Source organism: Accipiter gentilis, chromosome 7 (genome assembly GCF_929443795.1).
Source record: "Accipiter gentilis chromosome 7, bAccGen1.1, whole genome shotgun sequence".
NCBI classification, from domain to species: Eukaryota; Metazoa; Chordata; class Aves; order Accipitriformes; family Accipitridae; genus Astur; species Astur gentilis.
The window spans coordinates 5801969-5825804 of NC_064886.1; the positions used below are offsets into that span (position 1 = coordinate 5801969).

General features: G+C 41.9%; 2 protein-coding genes across 4 annotated transcripts in view; one reads left to right on the top strand and one right to left on the bottom strand.

Moving 5' to 3' along the window:
- Window positions 1-1192: 1192 nt before the first annotated feature.
- Window positions 1193-20045, top strand: CRKL (CRK like proto-oncogene, adaptor protein). 3 transcript variants are annotated; one of them, XR_007506676.1, is made up of 4 exons: window positions 1193-2065; window positions 5548-6010; window positions 15208-15794; window positions 16938-20045. XR_007506676.1 is itself a non-coding variant. In XM_049805216.1 (3 exons), the coding sequence occupies exons 1-3, from the start codon at window positions 1752-1754 to the stop codon at window positions 15340-15342; spliced, it is 912 nt and encodes a 303-aa protein (XP_049661173.1). In that variant the 5' UTR covers window positions 1193-1751; the 3' UTR covers window positions 15343-20045. The 3 variants fall into 3 exon arrangements, 1 of the variants encoding a protein (XP_049661173.1); XR_007506677.1 differs by having other exon boundaries at window positions 17914-20045; XM_049805216.1 differs by having other exon boundaries at window positions 15208-20045.
- Window positions 19323-23836, bottom strand: part of LOC126040585 (T-box-containing protein TBX6L) — a 28131-nt gene continuing 23617 nt past the window's right edge. Inside the window, exons 13-15 of the mRNA XM_049805215.1 lie at window positions 23615-23780; window positions 23075-23197; window positions 19323-19401 (exon numbers count right to left, since the gene is read on the bottom strand). The gene's annotated coding sequence lies outside the window, so the exon portion shown is untranslated. The remainder of the gene's footprint in view (window positions 19402-23074; window positions 23198-23614; window positions 23781-23836) is intronic.

Consider the following 23836-nt stretch of genomic DNA (forward strand, 5'->3'; position numbering starts at 1 on the left):
TTAGTGCGGTTATTTTGTCACGCCCTTGCCTATTGCAGCTGGACATGCCGATTGCCACTGCCAGCCCTCCCAAACGTGAGTCAGACCACGCAAAGGCCCACACTGCTTGTCTGAGGTCACCGCGCACCAACCTCCCTCTAAAATTCAAACAGCTCACACTGTACCATGTGGCAAACGCTTGCCCAGCCCCTGCCCGTGAGGCCTGCTGAGTCCTTTCCGGGGTTTCCTTCCTCTTCAGCGGCTGCAACACCATCTTCCCTCCCGCCTGGGCCCTGAGACAGACAGGGCTTTGACCCCGTTATCTGGGAACAAGGCCATAAAGAGACAGGAAACTGTCTCTTAGAGCACGTAGGAAGTTCTCTCGAGATGAGAGGAGATTATCACACTGGTCCATTTTGTTCCTTAAAAAAATAATCAACTAATAAAAGCAAAACTTAAGAGAAGGTGATCTCTGTGTCCCAACCACCTGCGGTCAGGGTGCCTGGCTGCGGGGCATCCCACTGAGCGAAAGAGGTGTGGAGAGGGATGGGAGGCCCAAGGCAGCCCGAGGCAGGGCCGGAGGGACCCTGGAAGGAAGGGAAGCTTACCGTGCCTTGGGGTGCCATGGCAAACCAGGGAAAGCCAGGGGCTGGGCAGCACCGAGGAGGGATGTGCTGAGAGAGGGATGGAGAGAAGATGGAAGAGGTATGTTGGTGGGCACCCCTCAGATGTCTTCAGCCCAAGGACTGGGCGGTTTTGGGGGGGCAACCTGTGGTAAAGCGTGCCGCAGCGTGCATGGGGAGGACGGCCCTGCTCTCTGAGGGGCTGCAGAAGGCGCGGGGGTCTCACACCCCGGCGGACTCAACACCCCCCCCAGGCCGTTCACGTTCATTCACACACACCTCCCCCAACCGGGGGTGCGCCGGGAAAGGCTTGAATGACTCTAGCCCAGAGGGACCGGGGAAAGAGCTCCTCCACACGCGAGGATGAGGCACCGAGCCACGGAGCTCGCCCCCCCTCCCCCCCCCCACCCCCACAGCCCGCCACCTCCCTCAGCGCAACCGCCCGCTCCCTCAGGCGGGAACAGCCGCGGCCGCCCCTCCCCCCCCCCCCCGCGGCGCGCGGCAGCCCCACGTCGTTCCCCGCCCCTCTAGCGGCGCGAGCCGCAGCGGCGCCTGCGCGGGGCGGTGTCTCCGGAGAACTCCGACCGCCCGGCGCCGCCGCCATTTTGGTGCTCGGCTCTGGGAGGGGAGGGAACCCATAGGAGAAAGCGGGAGCCCGGCGCTTCTGCCTCCCCCGCCCCACCTCCCCGTCTGGCTCCGGCGCTGAGGCACCGTAGCGGGCTACCCTCACCACCTTCCCGGGCCGCCTGTCCTTGTCAGCCGCCGCCGCTGCTCTTCGCTACCCGCCCAGCCGGGCCCGCCGCAGGCCTGAGAGAGAGAGGCGGGAAGGATGCCCTGCACACCCCGCCGCTGAGGGAGACTCGGGGGCCCTGACCGCCGCGTCTGGCCAGCCCCACCCCAGCCGCTCCTTGGTCCTTCGCCTCCAGAGGCACGGAGCTTCCTTCTCCCTTATCCCCCTTTCCCTGGGCTTCCTATCTTCTGGGCTGGGCACTAGCCGCTTCCTCCTAGCCCCCGGCCCGCTCCGTGTCCCAGGCCTCCTTGCCCAGGCCTTCCCTTCGCCGGGTCTTTTCCTTCGCCTGGGCCTTCGGGCTCTTCACCTTCCTCCCCCCCCCCCCCCCTCCCCTCCCTTCCCCTTCCCCGCTCGGAGCCATGTCCTCCGCCGCTCGTTTCGATTCGTCGGACCGCTCCAGCTGGTACGTGGGCCCGGTGTCTCGGGCGGAGGCGCAGACGCGGTTGCAAGGGCAGCGGCATGGCATGTTCCTGGTGCGAGACTCGTCCACCTGCCCGGGGGACTACGTGCTCTCGGTGTCCGAGAACTCCCGGGTTTCCCACTACATCATTAATTCCTTGCCCAACCGCCGCTTTAAGATCGGCGACCAGGAGTTTGAGCACCTGCCCGCCCTGCTGGAGTTCTACAAGATCCACTACCTGGATACCACCACCCTCATCGAGCCTGCGCCCAGGTGAGTGCCACCCTCCGCCCCACCCACTGCTATCTTTGCTCGAGGTGGCGCAAGGAGGGAGGGCTGTCTTAGTCCAGCCTAGTAGCTCCAGGATCTTAGCATTAGCTGTAGGGCCACGCTGTGTATACTAAGGAAATACTTGTTTATGGCCCACGTTTGAAGCTGTTTCTAACGGTGGTCCTTCTTAGCACTCTGGGTCTCAGTGACCATTATGGGTTGCTCTTTCAGTCAAATCATCCATATCATGCACGGGGCCTGTCCTTACAGTGTGTATAGGCATATATGAAAGTATTGTGTACCTCTGTACCCCTGGCTATAATTGCTTTCCAAGAGGGTGTGGTCGTGCTTTGTGTCAACCTTTTCTTCTGTATTGTCCTTCTGTTCCTAGGATGGTTGAGAAGCTGGTTCACAAGTCTTGTCAGTGATTGAGGTACAGCCTCTGAGCTTGAGTTGCTCTCTGCCCCTGCATCCACACTGATTATAATAGAACAGGCCTTTATGTGATTAGACTGCTTCACCCTGTTAAGTCAGCTTTAATACATTCTAGGACAGCATTTCCAAAACTTGTAGAGTGGCATTTCCACCCCCAACAAAATGTAAAACATTTATTTCTCACAGTTTGGTTATGGCACTGTTCATCTATATCTGCATAGTCCATGCACTATACTGAGAAATGCTATTCTAGGAGGATGGGAAAATGTGACTTGGCTATGAGCTCATTCTTTGTCCTGTTCCCAACATGGGACATACCTGCAACTTGCATCAGTAAACTGCTTATCAAGAACCCTAGAACATATATTTTTAATTAATAAAGCTTTTCCCAGTATCAGATTTCAAAGCTTTTGGGCTTCCTGGATAAAATGAAGTGAAATAAAAGCTAGAAAAGTAGTGACACATTAAGAAAAGAAATTCAAGTTGGTTTGATTCTAAATTCTGCAGTTTAAAATCTTACTATGTTTTGCAGTTCTTAGGGGGCAAGGATAACTTTGAGGTTTATAGTCACAATTTAACCTTGGCATAGGCCAGTTCTTAATGACAATCAGTAACTTGTCAAAGGTTGACATTAGCTTGTCAAGCTGAAAAACTCAAGTAGTCAAAAAAAGTCTTTCCGTAAAGCTGTCAGGTGATGGGAGGGATGTGACAGAAAGCACTAGCTTCAAGAACTCTTAAAGTTGCTGAGCAGTCTTCTTGGTAGGTGAAAAAAAAAATCACTTTCATTGCAGGAACGCTTAAATGGAGCTGCCCAGTGTTATGTGCGTGTTTAAACTTGTGGACAGTTGGGAGGAAAGAAGTCTATGCTGAAGCAATCTTTATGCTTATCTCTGTTCTCCTTAACTTGGATACCTTTGTGCCTTTCTGGATGTAAAAACTTGTTCTTAATCATTTATGGCAATGACTGACTTGGCTTTCTAAAACACTTGAAAACTTAGATGATTCCACTTTCTTACTTGGTATTTGTTAGGAGTCTTGTGTGAAATGTTTTATGAACATTTTAGTACCACCTTATTTTCAAGGTCTTGATTGCATATTGTTCTCGCAGCATACAGAGGCTCATGGGACCTAGCCTACTGTGAACTAACAAGCTTTTTTATAAAGCTACAAATGGGTTCAACTAGATGGTTTTCCTTAGCATGATTTTTTGTTCTGAACACTTAGAAAAATCAGTGACACGGTTGATGGTTTGAAATTCTGTTTGAAGGAGACTGCTGCAAGAGGGAGGATGAGAGGTAGCATTTCTGGGTTTTTATTTATTTATTTATTTTAGTTAATGGACTAGATTTAGAATAGGGGTAGGTAGGTATGTTCTTCAGAACTGTTACTGCTAATTCTTATTTCTCTGGCATTTTCAGGGGAACATCGCACTCCAGTGCTTGTGCTTTTGAAGGCTGTTGATTGTTTTCATTTCATACAGTACAGTATGAAGAGGTAGTTTTTGTGGTAGGATTAAATAGTTTGTTGTATATAGCCATACAACACTTTTAGCTCTCGGAGATGACATTTTAAACTTGTAAAACAGTTGAAAACTGACTGTTTTAAGCTTTCTATTCGTTTTGTGTCAATAGTGAGCTCTGACCATCATTGCAGATGTTCCTGAGCTCTTGCTTATGCAGAGTGACTGCTCTCTGAAGGCTTCCCTCTCTTCCCTGGCTTTGGCTGCGGCTGGGTGTCTTAAAGAAGCACATATCTTTCTGTTTAGGGCTTCTGGCATATCTTGCAAAAATCAGGGATTTGACATCCATCTTATTTTGCAAGTAGCAAAAGAGAATTGAAGTAGGCTAATGACATGGATTTTTGCTATCGTAGCTTAGATAGTATCTGCTCTGGTGTATATACATTAAGGTTTCTGACAGCTGCTTTGAATAAAATGTATAAAATTTATGATGAAAATGGATTGCACTGAAAATAGTCTCATTTGATGAACAATCCTATATTACCATAGTCAAGTGACTGTATTGGACTGATGATGGCATCATAAACAATGATGTGAATAAATTAGAGTAATATTATGGTTAATAAGGCAAAGGAATATTTCTAGATGCTTAGCTTTTTCACTTCTTACTCCATTCTTACCACTGGACACAAGTATTTCATATTGTCCTGTATGAAGATGTCACTTTCAGGTTATTAGGTATTTAAATATGCAGTAAAGATAAGTACTTTGAAACTAATAATTTTTCTGCTATAACAGCCCTTTGAGAGTTGAAGTTATAAAAATAAGATTAGGGAGCTTAATTCCGTACTACTTTCCAGAAAAGAGGGGAAAAGTGTTGCCTTCTAAAAACACAGGGTCTGCCTATCTCTTTTCTTAAAGAAAGGAGTTTTCATTATAAATGTGACTGGCAGTCCCCACAATTCTGCGTGTGAGTAGTAGGATTTGGTTAGAAAGATGCTGTAATACCAATCAGAAAGACAACATTGGACTTCTAGCTTAAGTGTTTATTATACCCTCCTCTTACTTTTGTTTCCTTTTTCTGCTATGCTCCCTCAAGTCTAGCATTTAGAGTTACTGAATTCTTTAGAAGTGGATGCTGAAGTTAAAAATGTAGATGTGATGAACTGAAGAGGATTATTTAGCTCTTCAAGAGCCCCTCCACCCTAAGTCACCCAAATAATTTTCTTTTTTTTAATGTATCATGACTCTCATAACTTAAGCTATAGAATTAATTTTATTCTAACCTAAGATCCTCACAACAGTCCAAAGCAGATGGATGAAGATTTTGCGTTATTTCTCCCAATTTTCTGCAGCCATGTTAGATTTTTATTGGGTTTGAGGAAGCTAATTTGGCTACATAAGTAATTACTTGAAAGCATGAATTACTCATGAAATGCCTCACAGTGCTACCAAGCCAATACTTTTGTTACAAAGCTGAATAAATAATTCTCCTCTAGTTGGTGTTCCTACTGTAAAACTGGTACTTAGCTTTGTTACTGGAAATACAAAACAATAACTATCGCTTATACCAAATCTTTTTTAAACTTAGGTATCCAAGTCCACCAATGGGATCTGGATCTGCCCCTGCTCTGTCCACTGCAGAAGAAAATGTGGAGTATGTTCGGACTCTCTATGACTTTCCTGGCAATGATGCTGAGGATCTTCCATTTAAAAAGGGCGAGATACTGGTAATAGTAGAGAAGCCAGAAGAACAGTGGTGGAGTGCTAGAAACAAGGATGGTCGGATTGGGATGATTCCTGTTCCTTATGTAGAAAAGTTAGTCAGATCTTCTCATGGGAAGCATGGAAACAGGAATTCCAACAGTTACGGTATTCCAGAACCTGCCCATGCTTATGCTCAGCCTCAAACCGCAAGTCCCCTTCCCTCAGTATCCAGTACACCTGGAGCAGTGATCAATCCTCTGCCATCAACACAGAATGGACCAGTCTATGCCAAAGCTATCCAAAAGAGGGTACCCTGTGCTTATGACAAGACTGCGCTGGCATTAGAGGTAAGTTTTTCCTCTCAAGTCTTACCATTTTCAACTGTTTTGTAAAATAAGAAACTAAAAGTTGTTAGTGGCAAAGTTGGTGTGGATGACTTCATATGGAGTCTGCTTATCTATGTCAAGGGACCAAGAAGAAGTTAGGTTACATTCTGAAGAAAGATCTACAAAAATTGCTTCATCTATACCACTTCCTTTGAGAAAAGTGACTAGGTTACTTTGGGGCCTGTATTTATGCTCTCTTCTTGCCTGTTCAAGAACAGTGCAAATATGTTACAAGGGTAGTGGAATGTATATATCCTGCTGTGGAAGTAAGTGCTAGTGAGAGGATGACTTTGCTTCTCCACCTAATCTTGGGGAAGGAAAGAGATGTTTCATTAATCATTGCAGCATTCCAGGCTGAGAACTGGCAGTAGCATCCTTCGGAGAAAGGTGAAGATTGCTGATAAACATAGTTTTCTGATCCTCAACTAGTACGAGATGCACTCAAGTATTTGGTGCTAAGAGCTGAAATCCAGGCAGAAATATATCAGCAGTGCTCTAGTCCCTTTTACTTTGGTTTTCAAAAGTGGAATTTGAGAAACCTTAGGGTGTAAATTGGGGATGAAGGGGTTGGATGAAAGGCTGTATTGTCGCCTCTAAATTTGCGTTGAACCTTTAGGAAGTTCCTGTGCTTGCCAAAACATTTTTTATTTTATTTTTATTAGGGATGTCTTTAAGACTTTAGAGTTTTATTCTTTAAGTGGTAAAGAATTCATGTTACAGTTCTAGTTTAACTGGTGTAAATGATGGATTGGAAGAAGTTTTTAAAGATATATCCAGTACACTGAGACTGTTACTTTTACATTTAGATTATACTGAAGGCTAGTTAACCCGTAGTTCAAAAATGTCTCACCTGGAAAAAGTGCCAGTCTCAAAGATGAAATTTGAGCGTGCTACAATACTTCAGGGAGCAAATGCAAGGAAGCAAGCAAAGGAAGCAACAGCATTTTAGCTAGTAGAAGAATAGTGGCTTTAAAAATACTTTTGAACTTTTCCTGTTGCTTTTGCTCAGTTACTTTGCAAGTTAAAGCTGTTGCCTATAGCTGTTACTTTTGACTAAAATTTGAGGTGACATCCAGTTACTCATAATAGTTGCCCTAAGTGTTTTGCCTTCTGTATGTGTAAAACCTCTACAGGTGACTACTCTTATGGGGTTAAAAGTTAAATATGTATCACTGGATTTTCCTTGAGTCTTATGAAATCTAGCAGCTTGTTATTTGTGAGCAGTGTGTGAAAATTATCATAGGGCAAAGTGTAAATTCACTGCCAACTGCACTGTACAGAAGATTCCTGCCAAAACTACTCATGCTTCTGAAAACAAAGCAAGGCAAGGGATTGATTTTTGTTACCTTATCAGTGTGTCATGAAATTACTTCAGGGAACTTGCTTTGCTTCAGGGTAGCGGAACCACTTGGAAGGGTGGCCCTCACAAACAGATTCTTCTGACTTGGTCTTTAGTGATCTAGTTAATCCTGTCATTTTAGCTACTCCTCTAATATACCAGTAGGATTAATTCTCTGACCAACATGTAGGTTTGAATTTTGAACCTTCAAATTGCTGAAGTTTTGTGTGAGAGATTCTTCTCTTCCACTGAATTTTAATCCCTTATTGCCTCATGTCTTTGTGTCTCCCACCACTGGCACATTTGTCTTCCTATGTAGTCTGTTTTCTTTGCAAGTGTACCTTAGCCACACTGTGGCATCTCAAGAGGCTTCAGAAGCAGAATTCTGGGAACTGATCTACATTTTCATTAAAATCAGTGATTAGAGCTTCTCCATATCTATCCGCACATAGGGAACTTTAGCAACCTCATTGTAGCAGTATTTTTTTTTTCACATTACTACTCTTAAAGAAGAAACTCCAACTTCTTTTCGTGATCTTCCTTTAGGTTGCCTAACACCTGCTGGGCCCTGATGACGTATTTAATCCCAACCTTGTCAGGGCTCTACATGTCACTAAATCTGGACCATTTGAAGCTTCTATTTTTTAAGAGCACTGAAAGTAGCTAGTGGTAGAGAAAGAAGAGGTTATGGGAATGTTTTGGGGAAGAAAGTTAATGGTGTTCTTCCAGAATAATAGTATTTGACAGTACTCCACCTTAGTGTAGGTGTACTCTAAATCGCAGTTCAGCTTGTACAGGTAGAACACCTTGTTAGTATAATTATACAGGGCCTGATTGTGTAATCTCATTTAAACTGATAAAAAATATGAGAGCAAAATATCTGTTTGCTGGCTCTAGCTTTGTGTGGTCAGCACACAGACAGTACTTAAAAGGAAGAGAATACCATCTGGAGTAAATAAAGCTATTGCGTAGTAATCTGCTCGACTTCCTTTTAAGTGGAGGGATGTCATTCTCCTGGGTTCAGCTTGAAAATGGGACAAGTTCTCTGCTGGCAAGTCCAGTTTTTTCTGTTGCACACTATTGTTTACATAAGCTGTTGGAAGTTTTCTTTAAGAAAAGGTAAAGATTCATAGCCTGTTACAGAGAAGTTTGTTTTGTAAGGAAGGTATACATTTATTTTTTTAAATTTCTCACATGAAAATGTAACTTGTAAAACAAGTGAATATTCTACTGAAAATCTGAAAAGAGATCTGTTTGGTTGGATGATGATGGAGTGTTTAACTTTTAAATAGTATTTAAAATATGACAGTTTAAGGGCAACTATAGTGTTGTTGCTGTGAGGGTACTAGTTTATATGGCATTTATCATAATTTGGACTTGGGGCTAAAATTTTTTAGCATTCATATTGGTATTACTGCAGTGAATAACGTTTAAATGTTGACTTGGTCCTACTGCATTATATGCTCTACTTTTATTCTGAAAAATAAAAAAATTAAATAGTAATGTGTTTACATGCTAAAATAAAAGTTTTAAGTATAGCTACTATCTCAAAGCATACAGTTGGTATACATATAACTTCGGGCATCTCCCTGCACCAGTGAACAATTAGTAAAGCCTACAATAAATTATATGTATTTCTAAGATTTAAGTGTACTGTTGTCAGTTGAGTTATTTACCTTGGCAGTTCAGATTTAATGTTTTTAATGAAATGATTGAAGTCTGCAGTTTCTCACTACAACTAACTAACTTTACAACTAATGTGTGTAGTATTTTCATGGATACTGTATTTAAAAAAAAAACAAAACAAAACAAAACAAAAACCCCAACCAAACCACCAAAAAAAACCCCAAACCCACAAACAAAACAACCAATGACCCAGATCCGTTTCTTTACTTGTGTCCTTTTAGCCAAGAAGCAATTTCCTTCCTTTCTGGTGCTGTAGAGGAAGGAATATGAAGGACAGGGATACAGTGTCCTGTACTTACTGGGACTAGAACTCTACATTACTGGGTTATGTACTGCTGTTCTTCAGTCCTGCTTTTCTTTGGGCAAACTAGGAGGGCAATCCTGTGTCCAAAGGCTAAACAGGATAGCACTTTAAGGTGATGAATTCTGTAAGAGCAGAGATTCTTTGGCACTGTTACTATGATACAAAGCAGTGAAGCCTACCTGAAAGTTTCTTGGCATTTAATAACCTGTAGTTCTACAGCCAGCCTGTTAACAATAGTACGCTAATGAAGCCTTGTATTAAACTGCCATGCTCTAACTAGCACGTGATGTGTGTGCAATGCCCAGTAGGCTAAGACCTGGTACGTTTTATCTCAAAGAGAGTTTATCTCTTGGTAGTTGGGTACTTCTTGCTTCTATCCAAAGTAGTTGATTGATCACTAACTTCTACACAATAAAGTTCTTTATGTACAGCATAGTCAGCAGATGAACTAATGGTGGATAATTCCCTTAAAAATTAGTGAATTGTTTGAGGGGTGCTTCATGACCTGAACAACAAATTCCAAATTTACTTGTAAAATGGAATGAAATGGCATAAGGAACCAGAAAATGAGAGACCAGCAGCAGCCACTAGACTTATGTCTGCCATGTGTTTAAAAAATAGTTCTTAAATACATTGCAAACACTGTAATAAGTGTCATAGACCAATTTGAAGGCAGTAGTAGTTCTAGAGTTCATCTCCATACTTAACATGACAGTGTTATAGAATCTGAAGGGGGTTTTTTAAACAAGAGCTTCACTATATTTTTATAGCAATGTTTTTGTACTAATTTATATACTAATTATGGCTTTTTCTAGAGCTGTGCCAGCATTTATAGTATTAAGTAGTTTATCTGTTCATGATATAGCAAGCATTAACCTGTCACTGAAATGTTTTGGTGAAATAAATATCCATTCACCATAATTATATAACTGACTTACAGTATTTCTCTTGAGCTTGTTACAATTAGGTTACAGTTAACTTTATTCCTCTTCAAAGGGAAGTTGAGACAAGTAGGCCAAAATGTGCTATCGTAATTAGGAAATTAGGCTATTTCTTTCACTAGACAACAAGCATTGTGCTTTTCTTAAGCCAAGGAAGCTTAGTATTGCTGTGTTAAGCATTATAACGCATCTAACCCACGAGGTCTAGATTTTAAGCAAAATATTGAGCCTATACTCATGTAGTGTAAAGTGTTGATTGGGGAGCTTTAGTTCTGATAACTATTGAACTGAAAGTGACACTGACAGCAGGATTCCTGTGCTGACATGCACCAACTTTTCAGTATGCTAACTTTGAAAATACAACTGAACAGTTACTTTGGAGATTTTGTGTGCAGTCTTAATCTTTGTAACTTCCTTTTCTGGTCAAAGTTATTGATGGTTCCCATCAAGCTAGTGCTGAGTGCCTCACAATTTAATATGCATTCACCTTCAGAAGTGTTTGCGGCATTTGTTTTCAGATGAAACTGAAAGTGTTATGGATAACCTAGACAAGATCCTGTGCTACAGTGAGATTCAGCATAGCTTGAGAATGTTGGTCTATGGGAGTTTTGAGCTGTCCAATCATGACAGCTGGCTTAATCAGATAGAGATAGGGTACCATCATTTAATGAAAAGCAGCACTTTCTCTGTGGTGCTGCAACCCCAACTGTGGCAATTGTCCTAGCTATACTTGAAATGCAAACTTCTATTGTTCTACTCTGTTCCTAAATAAGGCTAGATTAAATGCATCTAGGACTCAACATTTCTATGCTGCCCTTTGACCTGCTTCCATGCCTCAAGAACAGTTGAAGATCTTTCCTCTGAACTACCTGATTCTCTGGTTTGGGCATCAACTATTATTATTCTGGCACACAACATCAGAAGTGAAGGATAATTAAGCTGTGCTTTCAGCCTCTTGGTTTCTTGAATCTTCCAATATGTAAAGCACCAGCTACTTCAGTGTCACTTTGTCCTGTTTGCAGCGTGGCTGAACTCTGCCTCTTTTGTGTAGCTCAGATTTTTACCTTTTGGGGACAGTGGGATATCAGGTAATTTCTTGGTGTTGAGCCTTGTTTATTCTTCTCCAGAACAGGCAGCTGGTCTGAACAATTGTTTTGGTTTTGGTATTAATGCTAGTGTTAGCAAAGAAGGTGAGTTGTGACACTAATTAGGATAATGACTGAGATTCAACACCCTGTAAATTCAAGAGCAATGTTTTCTATAGCTATTGACCCAGTGGGCTAAAATGATGATTTAGTGTTCTAATGCATTTTTATCGCCTGAAACTTATATTACAGAACTCTATCAGCCATAGAACTATTAACAACATACTATTGTTGGAATATCTGTAAAATATGGTGAATTGGTTGACTGTGTGACTAAAGTGGCATGCAGGAAACCTTTTTGCAGTACATGAATCAGCTTCAAATGGAAGACAGGTATGGAAGAGTCTAGAGAGAATGAAGTAACCTTTCTGACTGGCATGTTCCACAGCTTGTGTTTCCCCAGGGCTTTGAATTCATGCTGTAACAGGGACATAATGAAAGGATGCTATCTAAAATACATTTTGATTTTTATCATTTGGGTGGAACCAAATGGCTGCATTTCAGAAGTATTACTCATTTCAGCAGTTGATACTTCCATCCAGCCATGCTGGCATGCTTTACAAGTGAATTAACTTATCTGAGAGATGCTGAGACTAAGGAAGCATTATCCTAATTTATAGATAAGGGCCATGAGCTGTCCAGAGTCATACAGGAAGTTTGTGGCAGAGATGAGAATAGAACCAGGTCTCCTGACTGTCCTGTGCCTAATCATAAGACAATCCTTCTGACCGGCTTAAAACATTCTCTGAAAAAGATAGTGTGTTAAATAATTTTAGTGGGAGATCACACCTAAGCTGAGATTACAGATATATAATAATTACATTATTGTTATAGATGCTTTAAAAAGCATTTACCAAATAGAGGGCCTATGTGACCAGATTCTTCTAGACGTTGTCAAAACGGAGGTCTTTAACATAAGATCCATGAATTATTCTATCATGACATCAAGGTTCCTTCTCCAAAAATCTTGCTTCAACATGCTGTTTCATTTAATATTCTCAGGAGAACGGCTTTTTTTTTTAATAAGATAGCACAAGAGGATATTCAGAAGCTTTCATTTAAAAAAAAAAAAACACTCTCAAAAAATAATATAAAGTTATTGCAAATCAATTTACTATTCCAGTGGTTCTTGGCATATGGTAGTATTTTTTGAGTAGCTTTTGTCAGCCCCGACTCCTTAATGGCAGATTCAGATTTGTGGCAATTTTGCCCACCCAGCACTCTAAAGATCATTTTACATTGTTAATCTACATTGCAGTTTGTTGCAATGCAATAGACTTACATTGTAAATATTTTTTTCACTCAGCTGAAGCAAGACTTCCAAACCTATTCATGTTGTAGAAATCAGAGTCAGATTGAAGGATATCTTTTTCTGGAGTTTCAAAATGGATTGATCTCTGTGGCACATGAGCAGAATTAAATTGTCAGACTCTCAGAAAACGCAAGTCCATGGTTTTGATCCATTGTACTACAAATGTTTTTTTGTCTTCCATAAATAAGATTAAAGTGTTTGAGTGAGTGGGTTTACAGTGTGGTGCAAATGCAGTTTCTTATTAGGTTTTAATTTTGATGTTGGCTGCATCTTCTTGAATTTGGGTTTAAAACTTGGACTTGTTTTCAAGGGTTATTTAAATTTAGCAATGTAACAGTGATTATTTATAGACATTATCAGCCTTTTCCTAAAGAGACATGTGTTAGGTTCCTGTTTAGGTCATCTTGTTACTATTTAAAGCTTTCTCTAGCCTTTCTATTCAGTGAAAATCTGACAAATTGGGCTTTTCAGCAAATACACAAGTAAAGCATGCTGCAGTAGTCCATGAAGGAATGAATACCAATTAAACTAATGCTACATGTATGTGCTAACTATCGTGGGCAGTGTATAACTACTTAATAGTATATGCTGGCTTCACGTTTGAGTTCAGGAACAGCAGAAGTAAAGATGTCCATTTAAGAAAGTAACATGGTCTTGGTTATATCCCAGGAACTTACAGGAGTCCAGAGAGTTTTCTCCTCTCTTAAAAGCTCAAGATTACAATTGTTCCACGTGTGACAGTCTCGAATTTGCGGGCAGCCGGGACATGTGAAACCCTACAAGTAGTGGAGAAAAAATTGGGGGGCTGGGGAGGAGCAATACATTCTGCTTAAATGCCCAATTTCATTCTAATATGCAACATAAAGCTTAAATCTCTAAAAAGAGTTTTAAAGTTTGAGAAATTTTATTTTAAGAGATGTAACACTGAGTGACTGCCAAGGAGTTTATTATAGTATCTTAAACTTCACTTAAGGGTTCTTGCTTCTGGGTGATATTCAAAAAATATCTATCGGAGTAATGGTAACTGGTTTAAACAGGCTTCAGATCATCTAGTGACCTGCACACTATTTTGTAAACTCAGAGTTTCTTTCTTTGACAGAAAATATACAGGTCTTACCTGAAAAGTTTTGATCTAAGGCCCTTGGCCAAGGTCCTTAAACTATCTGCATCAGTTCTGAATTTTAATACTATTTAAATAATGTAGGCAAATTGTTATACATACTGCATCCGGACTAAAATGTAGTTTTTCCTTAAATAAGATCAAAGATAGTTACCTTTGGATTTCACAGAAGTAGCTTGGTAAGCTGAGACTCAGCTACACAGAGCTTAGACCTAGTTTAGGGAAGAAACTTATGAACTCTTTGCCATTGGTCATAGGCTGGTTCTACTTTTTGCGATGTTAGTTATCAGCTGCTAATGTCACTTTTCTAATATTTACTATAGTCACCACATAGAGTAAATGAAGTAAACAGGAAGGGAGGTGTAAAGTTAGAGAGCTGCTGCAACAAACCACATGTGCAGCTATTCTGAAGCATTTAAGGGAGAAATGACTATTTAGCTAGTCTTAAATGCTACTTGTCACATTGGATATTTTGCTTTGTAAATTATCCTAATCCAAATCAAATACAGGCACTGAACAATGATAAAAGTATAACTTATCACCATTTGGGCTGTTTCTTGCTTTATCAGAGTTTAGCTCTTCTCATCTTTCAGCACCAAATAGGAAGAGGAACAGTTATGGTAGGAAAGGCCTGACATGTCGTCATTCCTGTTTCAAATTCTTGCCAGGAAGTAGAGGTGAAAACAACAAATAAAGCTAGAATCTGTATATCTAATGCTTAAATTAAAAAAAAAAAATTAAAAAAACGCATTTGCCTGCTTCAGAAGTGTGCCATTATTTTTAAAATGACAGAAGCTTCTTACACTGTGATAATCAGAACTAGAACTTAAAGTAATGGTTTCTATGCCATAGGAATCTCTCTTTGAAAAAACTAAATTTCCTTTGAAAATAAGCCAGCTGATGCTAAAACCAGTATGAGTACTGTGCTTTTTTTGAATGGATGTTGCATCTCATTACTTTAGTGATGTTAATTTATATCTGAACTAAATAATACTGTTGCATGAAGTTGTAAGCTTTCCTATAGGAAAAGGTGTAGTTCAGCAATTTGCCTGAATATGTAAATATACATTTAGTTAAGAGTCTGAAAAAGAGTGCTGACAACATTATCATGTTTAGCAGCAAAATGTTGGTATTTTAGTTAAGGAAAAATAATTTTTCTTTTCAGTTGAACCTTACGCCAAGAAGAGCATGGGGGTTTTTTTCCCTATGATGGGCTTGTATTTGTTGTTCCTCTTCATTTGATTTGTATTTGTATCAGAGGTGAGATTCCCATGTGTGATGACTTTTTCTTTTTTTTTTTTAATTATGCAGGTTGGAGATATTGTGAAGGTTACAAGGATGAATATAAACGGTCAGTGGGAAGGAGAAGTCAATGGTCGAAAAGGGCTCTTCCCATTCACGCATGTCAAAATATTTGACCCTCAAAACCCAGATGAGAATGAATGATTCCCTCTGCCTGATTTATACTGCTGCTTCATTTTCCTGGCTATCATTAGCATTGTTTGAGGTGGGATGATGACTTAATGGCACATTGCTAGCATTGCGCATTTTCCAGCTTGCTGCAGTTTGACGATTCTTTTAATGTACATTTGGAATACATACAACTGAAGTCACTGCCTGACCTTCATACCATAGTTGCATCATCCAGAATTTAGTTTCACTTTTAAAACTTTTGGGCCTTAAGCTGGAGAAGACTGCACCAGTATATAGCAGAGAAGTATGGGAAGAAAATCTTTCTTGTTGAGACTTCCATGGACTTTTTTCTGGCTTGCTCAGTAGGAAGAGCCCTAATCTTAGATCAAACATGCAACTTGTGCATTACTGTCCAACAAAAAGCAACAACAAAAATGCAATTTTAGGACTGAAGACGACTTAGTTTTAAGAGAACCTGTCCTAAGGTAGTACATTTAAAATTATGGTCTCTTTAAAGAACAATAATTGAAGCTTATGTATTCTAAGCAGTTGTATTAGAAGCTGCTCTTTTCTGTTAACTCTTAAGCTTGTTGTTGACCTCCCTGAAACAGTGTGTGTTAAATGCAAATAACCATTGATTGAGCTGCATTGAAGCTGAGGCATTTATTTATAAGGAAACTTAGGAGGGGTTGATACTTGTAACCTGTTTTTGACATACTTAATGCATTTTTGTTGATTTTTGCAAGCACTAACTGTAGAAAAGTGAGCTTTAAAGGGAAACACTTTGGCCTGGTCTACATACAGCTCTTCTGCAGTGTTGGAAGTGTAGCTTTACTAGTATAGAAGTGCTTGTCACTAAGCTGTTACTTGGTAGACAGATTGATCATTGCCATGGTGTGAAGAGGGAGAAAAGAAGTGGGACAGAAGAACTTGGTAAATACTGATAAAATCCTCTTATTTAAACATACACTTTTTATACCCATTTCTCTGCAGCCTCCCTTATCTCTCCAGAGTTTCCTAGCTATGCCAGCCCCAGCTTGTCGACAGCTCCTTTTTGAACACAGTACCTTTTTTTTCCTAGGGTGTCTCCATGTTGCTGTGCTTCTTTTCCAGAGCTGCTTTCATCTTCTTTTTTCCTCTTTTTCCTTGCTTGCATCCCAAGTCCCCTGCATGCTGCCATCTTTTTTTAACCTTCCAAATGAGTTGGCTCTGGTTTATATATGCCCCAGATCCTTCCCCTTCCCAGCATCCTCTAGAAAACGGTTAATTGGAGTCAGCTGCTTGGGTTCCCCCATGTGATAAATTAATGCTCAGGCTGGAGGAGGCCACAATGGTGTCTATTACCAGTATAGCTGCTTTCCCTTTTTCTGTACATAAGCTATACTGCTGTAATTGTACTTACAGTAGGGAACTATATAGCTGCAGCTAAAGAAGTACAATTCACGCCATGCAGGTTAAGTCCTTAGCCTGTGTACAGGATATGAAAGCTTAGGTACAGTGATCCTGTGCCACCGCCTTTAAATGTGTTTTTGTAGGTGAACTGGAATGCTCTTTTAAGAATAATGGAACACTGAATTATCACAATATATGTCTGCAAAGACTACCAACTACAAAACCTCCCTTTTCAGACAGCCTGGTTAAAGAAAAATGTCTGTTGTGGAAGCTGACAGAAGAGCAGCCCCCATTTTTCAACTTTTGAAGGCTGTCAGTTGTAGCAAAATGAAGAACACCTGCAGAATCTCACCAGTTCGTATAAATGTCAAATTATATAAAAGTTGTTGTCTTAAGTTCCAGCATGTTTTCTTGTTGATTTGTGTTGCTTGATCCTAATAAAAGCATGTTGTCCTTAGCTTATGTGAAAGTGCCATGAGATCCTTAACTGGAAGGCACTGAAGAAATGCAAAAATGGCATTTGCAACAAGACATTCAAAATGCCGGGGTTTTTTTTAAAGAAGTCTCTCCGTTCATCTATTAGCTATTTTCTGTAGTATTGATCAAGTGGCTGACAGTCTAGAAGTTCTTGTAGAGCATTTTACTACCAAATTAACTGTGAAGTAGAGTAGCATTGACTGAAATGTTTGGTGCTGTAAGAGTAATTCTTGACAATAGGCATTGACATTTTGTCTTGCATTGAAAAGCTATGCAGCTCTCTTAACTAAAGAAGGTCATGCTTTTTCTGTGCCCCAACTATATCTGTAAGTTTACTACATAGATTGTACTACTGAAAGTCATCTTTTGAATACAGAAACTGCACTAAACTCAGTCTGCTGCAGAGGAATCTTATTTCAGACCTGACCTAGTTACAGGCAGCTCTTCAGAAGACTGATTGTAGAATTCTTCCTTTGCATGGTAAATAAATACTGTGAGATTTGAGATTTCGACCACAGCTTTTAACCTGGATTTTTTTCACTGAAATAAATGTCTTGACTCATCCCCTCATTGAATAAGGAATACACTTTGAACACAAGCATTGTTTTAGGTTTAATTATGTTCTGATACTGCAAAAAAGCAAAATGTTCTACCTTCAAAACTATGCAAAATTTGTGTGTAGTGGCATCTGATGCAAAGACAAGAATTCTTAAATTTCTGTGAACCTGGTTTTAGGCCACGGATGAACAGCGTTTCTCTGAGTAGCAGTGGTGTGGTTCAGGTATGTTAAATGTGGTTTAAATGTAGCATACTGACCAGCCTAAGCTGATTGTAACCTTGCTTCAAAATGTGTCTTTGCTATTTTACTATAAGATGAGTATTTTCATATAAAGACCGCATTTGATCAGTTTGTGTTTCTCTTTGAAGGACTCTGGATTCTCAATCGCTTGTTGCTTGCTTACATGTGTGCTGTCTGTTGCTCTATGAAGCCTCTTAAATTTGAGTGATAAACTATCAGCATAAATGTTCCTTGGGCGTGTAGGGTATACTTAACATGAAGCATGAGAGCCTACAAGTGACGGCTTCAGTCTATGCACCATTAAAGTTGTTCTTGCTTTTGAACTAGGAGCTGGTTTAATTACCTGGTGCCACAATAGTTAACTATCATGAAAGGCTTACTGTTTGACTTCCTCCTGTTGTGTACATGTGTATATAGACATTGAAGCCTCTGACCAGTCTGAAAGTTTAAATGAAAACTGTTTTAATCAGTGTCCATCACTGGATAAGCGCTAATTTAATTCATGATTGTTTACAAATTGGGAAAGAATAAACAAAAGGGAATATCCTGTTTGGGTTGGGGCTCTGAAGAGCCTGAGCATTATTTTTGTAAAGGGAAAAACAGCATTCTTTGTGCCATTTCACGTGCCTGTAAAGTAATTTTTTATATTGTATTAACATCCTGGGAATGAGTGGGCTGCCTTTGTTTTCTAGTCAAGTTTTCAAGCATTTTCCTCAATACCTGCATTTGAAAGTGAGACCTGCCTAAAAGACTGCCTTTTGGGACCAGTGAAAGCATTCTTGTATAGTTGTCATTTTCTGTTTACTTGTGTTAAATGAAAAGTGTGTTTTGAGACAAGGATACAATTATTGCAGTGGGAAAGGTGGCCTTGTATTTGAGACAGTCTTCACTGTGTAAACTTTAAAACACAATATGTAATTTAAAGACCATGATCTTCAGGCAATAATATTAAGTGTAAGCTTTTAAAGTTTATTTTGGGGATCATAGCTTGTTTTATTTTTTGTGCTATAAGATTAACAGTATTAAATGAATTATATTCTTAGAATATATGGAGTGTCTTTTCTTAAGATTAGTGCCTTTTTAATTTCTTACTACACTTATTTCATAGAACTGGTCCCAACATCAAGCCACTGTTTTTTTTTTTCCCAGTGCCCTGTTTGTACAGTCTAAATAAAACTTGCCTCAACTTGCAGTATTATTTGTTGTCTTTAGTCTTAAAACCTTGACAATATAAGCAGAGTATTCAAGTCCTTACTCTGTCATTATGATGCCCTGTTTTGTGGGTGAATGAGTGCCAATGGAAGTTTTCCGGAGTCAAAGGAAGAACGAAGCAGGAGAAAATGCTGTTGCCAGGCTGAATGATACTCTCCTATTCCATCCTCGTGCCTCTTCTCAGACTATACTGCTGTGCTCTGGAGGTTCACCTGAAAAAGATGCATCTCTGGTTATACAGATTATCACTGTCTCCTCCACCCTCACAGCCGACGCTTCAGTGCGCTTCCTGTCACTGTACTTAACGCTGCTCTTTTGCTGAGGCGTTTAAAGGTCTCTGTAGAAACCATGACCACCTTTTACTGTGATACCCTTGACTGTGCTTGTAAGAATGACTCGTTTATGCATACGGTTTGAATTTAGCTTCTGATTGTTCGAGTGAATAAGGCGTAACCTGCGCAGGTACTGGAGAGTGGAATAGCTGACATTCTAGCTGCTCTGGGAAGGTGTCAGCATAGTATGTCACAAATACCTGCTTTTGCAAGTCAAAACCAGAAGGTCGTCTTTTGTCTTTTTAGAGTCAATCCAGATCAACGATAGCACTAACTAGAACTTAAGGTTTTTCTAATGTTTGGATTATTCAGTAAAATCATTAACAATGTGTTGAAACTTGAGATGATCTTACATGGGAGAAAAACTTACTTAAGAAGAATGTCAGACACTCAGCTGCTGCAAAGGAGAAGTCTAAAAAGCTTGCATTGTTTCCCTGGATGCTCTGTAGGTATGTTTAGCGCCTAGTGTTTGTCTTCTCTGGAGTACAGATCTCCATGTGATGTTAATAAACATTCATAGCCAACTCTGCATAGTGTCTTATCATCCAATATTCACATTTGGCAAGTTAACATTTACAGAGTAAAACAGCAGTATTTCAGATACGCAAGCAAGAACAGGTAAGGTGCATGCAGTAGGCTTGATAATCCCGTGTCAAACTACGTTGTACGCCTTTAGCTTTCTTGCAAAAGCTGGCAGTGCCAGCCCATTGCTGCAGCTGCTTCTGGTGGCATCTTCAGTAGCTCTTGCTCTACTGTTTATATAGCAAAACCAATTATCTTCTGCTATACCATCCGTCTGCTTCCTACAACCTGAATTACAACCACGGGTGCCACAGCAGCAGCACTATTCCTGTCTGTGGTGAGATGCGTACGATGCAAATGAACGTAGGTGCTGCACTCCCTAATGCAAGGGTGGGCCACGAGCAGCAACTGCATTTTGTTCTGGTAATATCCAGGCTTCTCTGACACTAAGCAATATCTACACACACTGTTATTAGGCAGTGGGAGATGAAGTGATTTCATAGCTGGGGGCTTGGGGAAGTTTAAAATACTTGTGTTCTGTACAGAACGACTTTATTTGTGTCTCAAAACACATCAGGTGTCACCAAGTATAAATCTGCACCACTTCCTATTGATGCGAGGCCACAACACTCTACCTTCCCTTAATTCATTACGTGTTCAGAAATAACTCCTTTCTACCCCTTGACGCAGGAGCTACGGTGCTTTACTGGGGCACATGTCAGTTATCAGAAGGAACAAATTCCATAGTCCAAGTGGGCTGCAAGGGACTGTGATTTGTCTCTGCATTTTAAAATGTAGGCTGCTTCCTGCCTGCCCTCACACAAATCCCCAGCACCTGGAACTGATTCTATCCTCCCTCTGCCCAGCTTCCTACCCCTAGCACTGACTTCCCAGATAATTTTCCAGCTGGGGACCACTGCTCTTAATGCTCAATTTCTCCACAGGCTGACACAGCTCTCCCCTTGCTGCAGTCAGGACTCGGGTTTTGTGCCGGGAGTGCCCAGCAAGCCCAGCAGCTACCTAAAGCTCCAGCAACAGCCAAAGTTTGACTTTTTGCTGAGTAAAGGTAACAAGAAAAAAGCAGTAACTCAAGCTGGGTGTATTTCTGGCTTACCTGCATAAAGTAATTTAGATTTGAACTAGTTTAGTTAGGTCAGTCCAACAACAGGCAGCGTAAGCCTTAATTTTTAGGTGCAAGCTAGCTGGGATGAGCTGGGTTTACCAGTTTGTCACCCTTGTTTAATTAAAAGGTTTTATTTCTAAACCGGTGCAATAACAAACACCCCTTTAGATTCTACCAGTAGGAAATATGCCTAAATGCACTCAAATGGAATACTGCCACAGCGAGAGAACGCGCTTCCTTGTAATTTTTTTACGTGATTTACAATAGCATGGACTGTGCACCTAGGAAGGCTCTTCAGGTTTGTATTCCCCAGCCCGGATGACTCACCTTGGAGCAGCTGGGGTGGTTTCTGTCCCTTACACTGTCCCCTCTGCCTTTTTTTAGAGGGCAGATCAGCTGCTCCCATAGCAGCTGTTGAACCACAAGTCACAGCTCAGCGTGGTAAGGTAAAGCAGTTCCAATTTCAGGTTACCTTAATACCCCGAGCTGCAAACCGTGGCAGTCGCTGCAAACAGCTGAGCCCTCCTGCAGCAGGACCGCGCGTCCAAGAGGGACAGGCAGGCAGCGGGGAAAGAAACCATCACAGCTGTCACAGAGCGAGCCTCCTGCTCCGAAACCTGAGCCCCAAGAGCTTGCCTACAGCCAAATTACTGTAACTCATTAACACAGACTGCCGCGTGCCCACCTTGAGCCAGGTTATCAACGCACCGCTCCAGCTGGACCACCCTGGGAACCCAGCGCCCACCACTGCGACTCGGACCCATCTCCGCTTTGCGGGGGCTCCTTGCTCCAGCCCGGCACGACCCTCGGGAGCTAAAAGCTTGAGTTACTGCCCTTGCTCAGCGCGGTGATGGCCGCTCACCGGGGGAACCCAGCAGCCCCTCGTGTGCCAGCCACGGCCTCGCGTGGAAGATGCCATCCACGCTGCTGCTGAGGCAGGCAGGGGGAGCGAGAGTCGGCCGGGAATTAACAGCGCGCTCTCCTCAGATAACCTTCCCAGCACCTGCTCGCTTCATTCCAGGCGCTTTGTAACCAGAATCCTGCCTGCACGAGTTATTAGTCTAACCCGCCGCTGGCGCACCAGACAATCGGGATCAGAGCTAAATCTGGGGTATCCGCAGGGAACCGGCTCCTGCTTTGTACGTCCTGGCTGGTCCAACAAGGGCAGCTGAAAGTCAGCACTGAAAAATCTTGCACTTGTAATCTTGCATTTGGTCTAGAAATTAAGCACTAAAGCACAAGAGAAAGCGTGGATCCCAGGGACTGCCAACACTCCTCCACTGTACTGTGTTTTGCAACCTGCGCTATCTAATGGGTCCTCTCCAGACCCTGGGGCAAGAAGAGCTCTCGCTCGCAGGTCAGAGGGCTGGGGGGGGGCAGAAAGGCAGCGCTGGACGTGCTGCTTTGCCTTCCCCCGCCTGCCCCTGCACCCGAGATTCGACTGATTCGGGGGGAGCGATAAGTCAGAGGAGAGGATGCTATTTTGAAAAGACAGAAGGGACTGACATAAGTGAACAACAGGAGCTGGTCTGAAACTCTTGGCACTCGGCTCCTGTTCAGCCCACCACCGCTCGGCAGCCAAGCCGGGCAATGAGACCCCCGGGGATGCTCCTGACAAACCCGCCAGGTCTTAGAGCATGCTGTCGCTATCCTTAACTTGTCATTAAAAACATAAAAATCAAACTTGCCCATTTTTCATTACTGTGAAGTAATGGCCCCATGTATTTCTTGACTCTAACCCCATGGGTTTTTAATGTATTTTATGTTCCTTTACTAATTTGATCTGGATTATGAGGTAGTTCAGGGGACTCTCACTGGGACTTCTACATGCTGAATCCATTTCTGTAATCTTGGACTGTCTCTTTTTTGCCCTCATCTTGTGACCAGTGATATCATTAATCCACTGACCTTGCAGAGAAACAGCTTTTCTCTTTCCAGGTATCGCAGCTGGTGATCTGGCTCCAAGTCCGCAGGGATGACCGATACACACAGCGCTGGGCTGGCGTCCTGCTGAGCATCCAGCCTAATGCGCTGCGTGGCCACAAAGGAAATGTAATTCATCAGACTTGGTCTCCTTAATGTAACAAAGAGCCACATCCCTCGAAGATCGAATACCTCCCGCTGCTCCCAACTACCTGGAATAGCTGTGGCTAATCAGCGCTTTGGAGAACTAGATCTAAAATTAACAGGTAATTTCCCTCCAAGAAATAACACCTTGGCCTGGACACGGCACACATCGTGGGGAGTCTGAAATGGAAAGGCTAAAATTGGCTCTGGTCTGGGGTTCTGCTGAATGGGCTAACGCAGGTCTGACCAACACACGTGGGATATCGGCAGTATTGGAAACCTCTGGCTGAAATCATCCCAATTGCAGGATGCACCCCAGTAGCAACGTAAAGGTTACTTCCAGTACTCAGTAGCAACTCCTGCCTGTGTGGAGTGACCCACCTTCACCATCACTAGTGACCATCTGATCGAGGCAGAGGTAGGTGATGGGATGGGAACAGCTCTCCAACCGCTGGGACAAAGTGCTGGGTTTCTAGCCAGGGTTTGAGCTGTACAGCAATGGTAGCCTACAGACCTCCACAGCAGCCTTTGTGGTATCAACGCTGGCCTACATTTAAATAGACAAAAATAAAGACACATTAGAGAGCAGCCTAGGAACAGAAA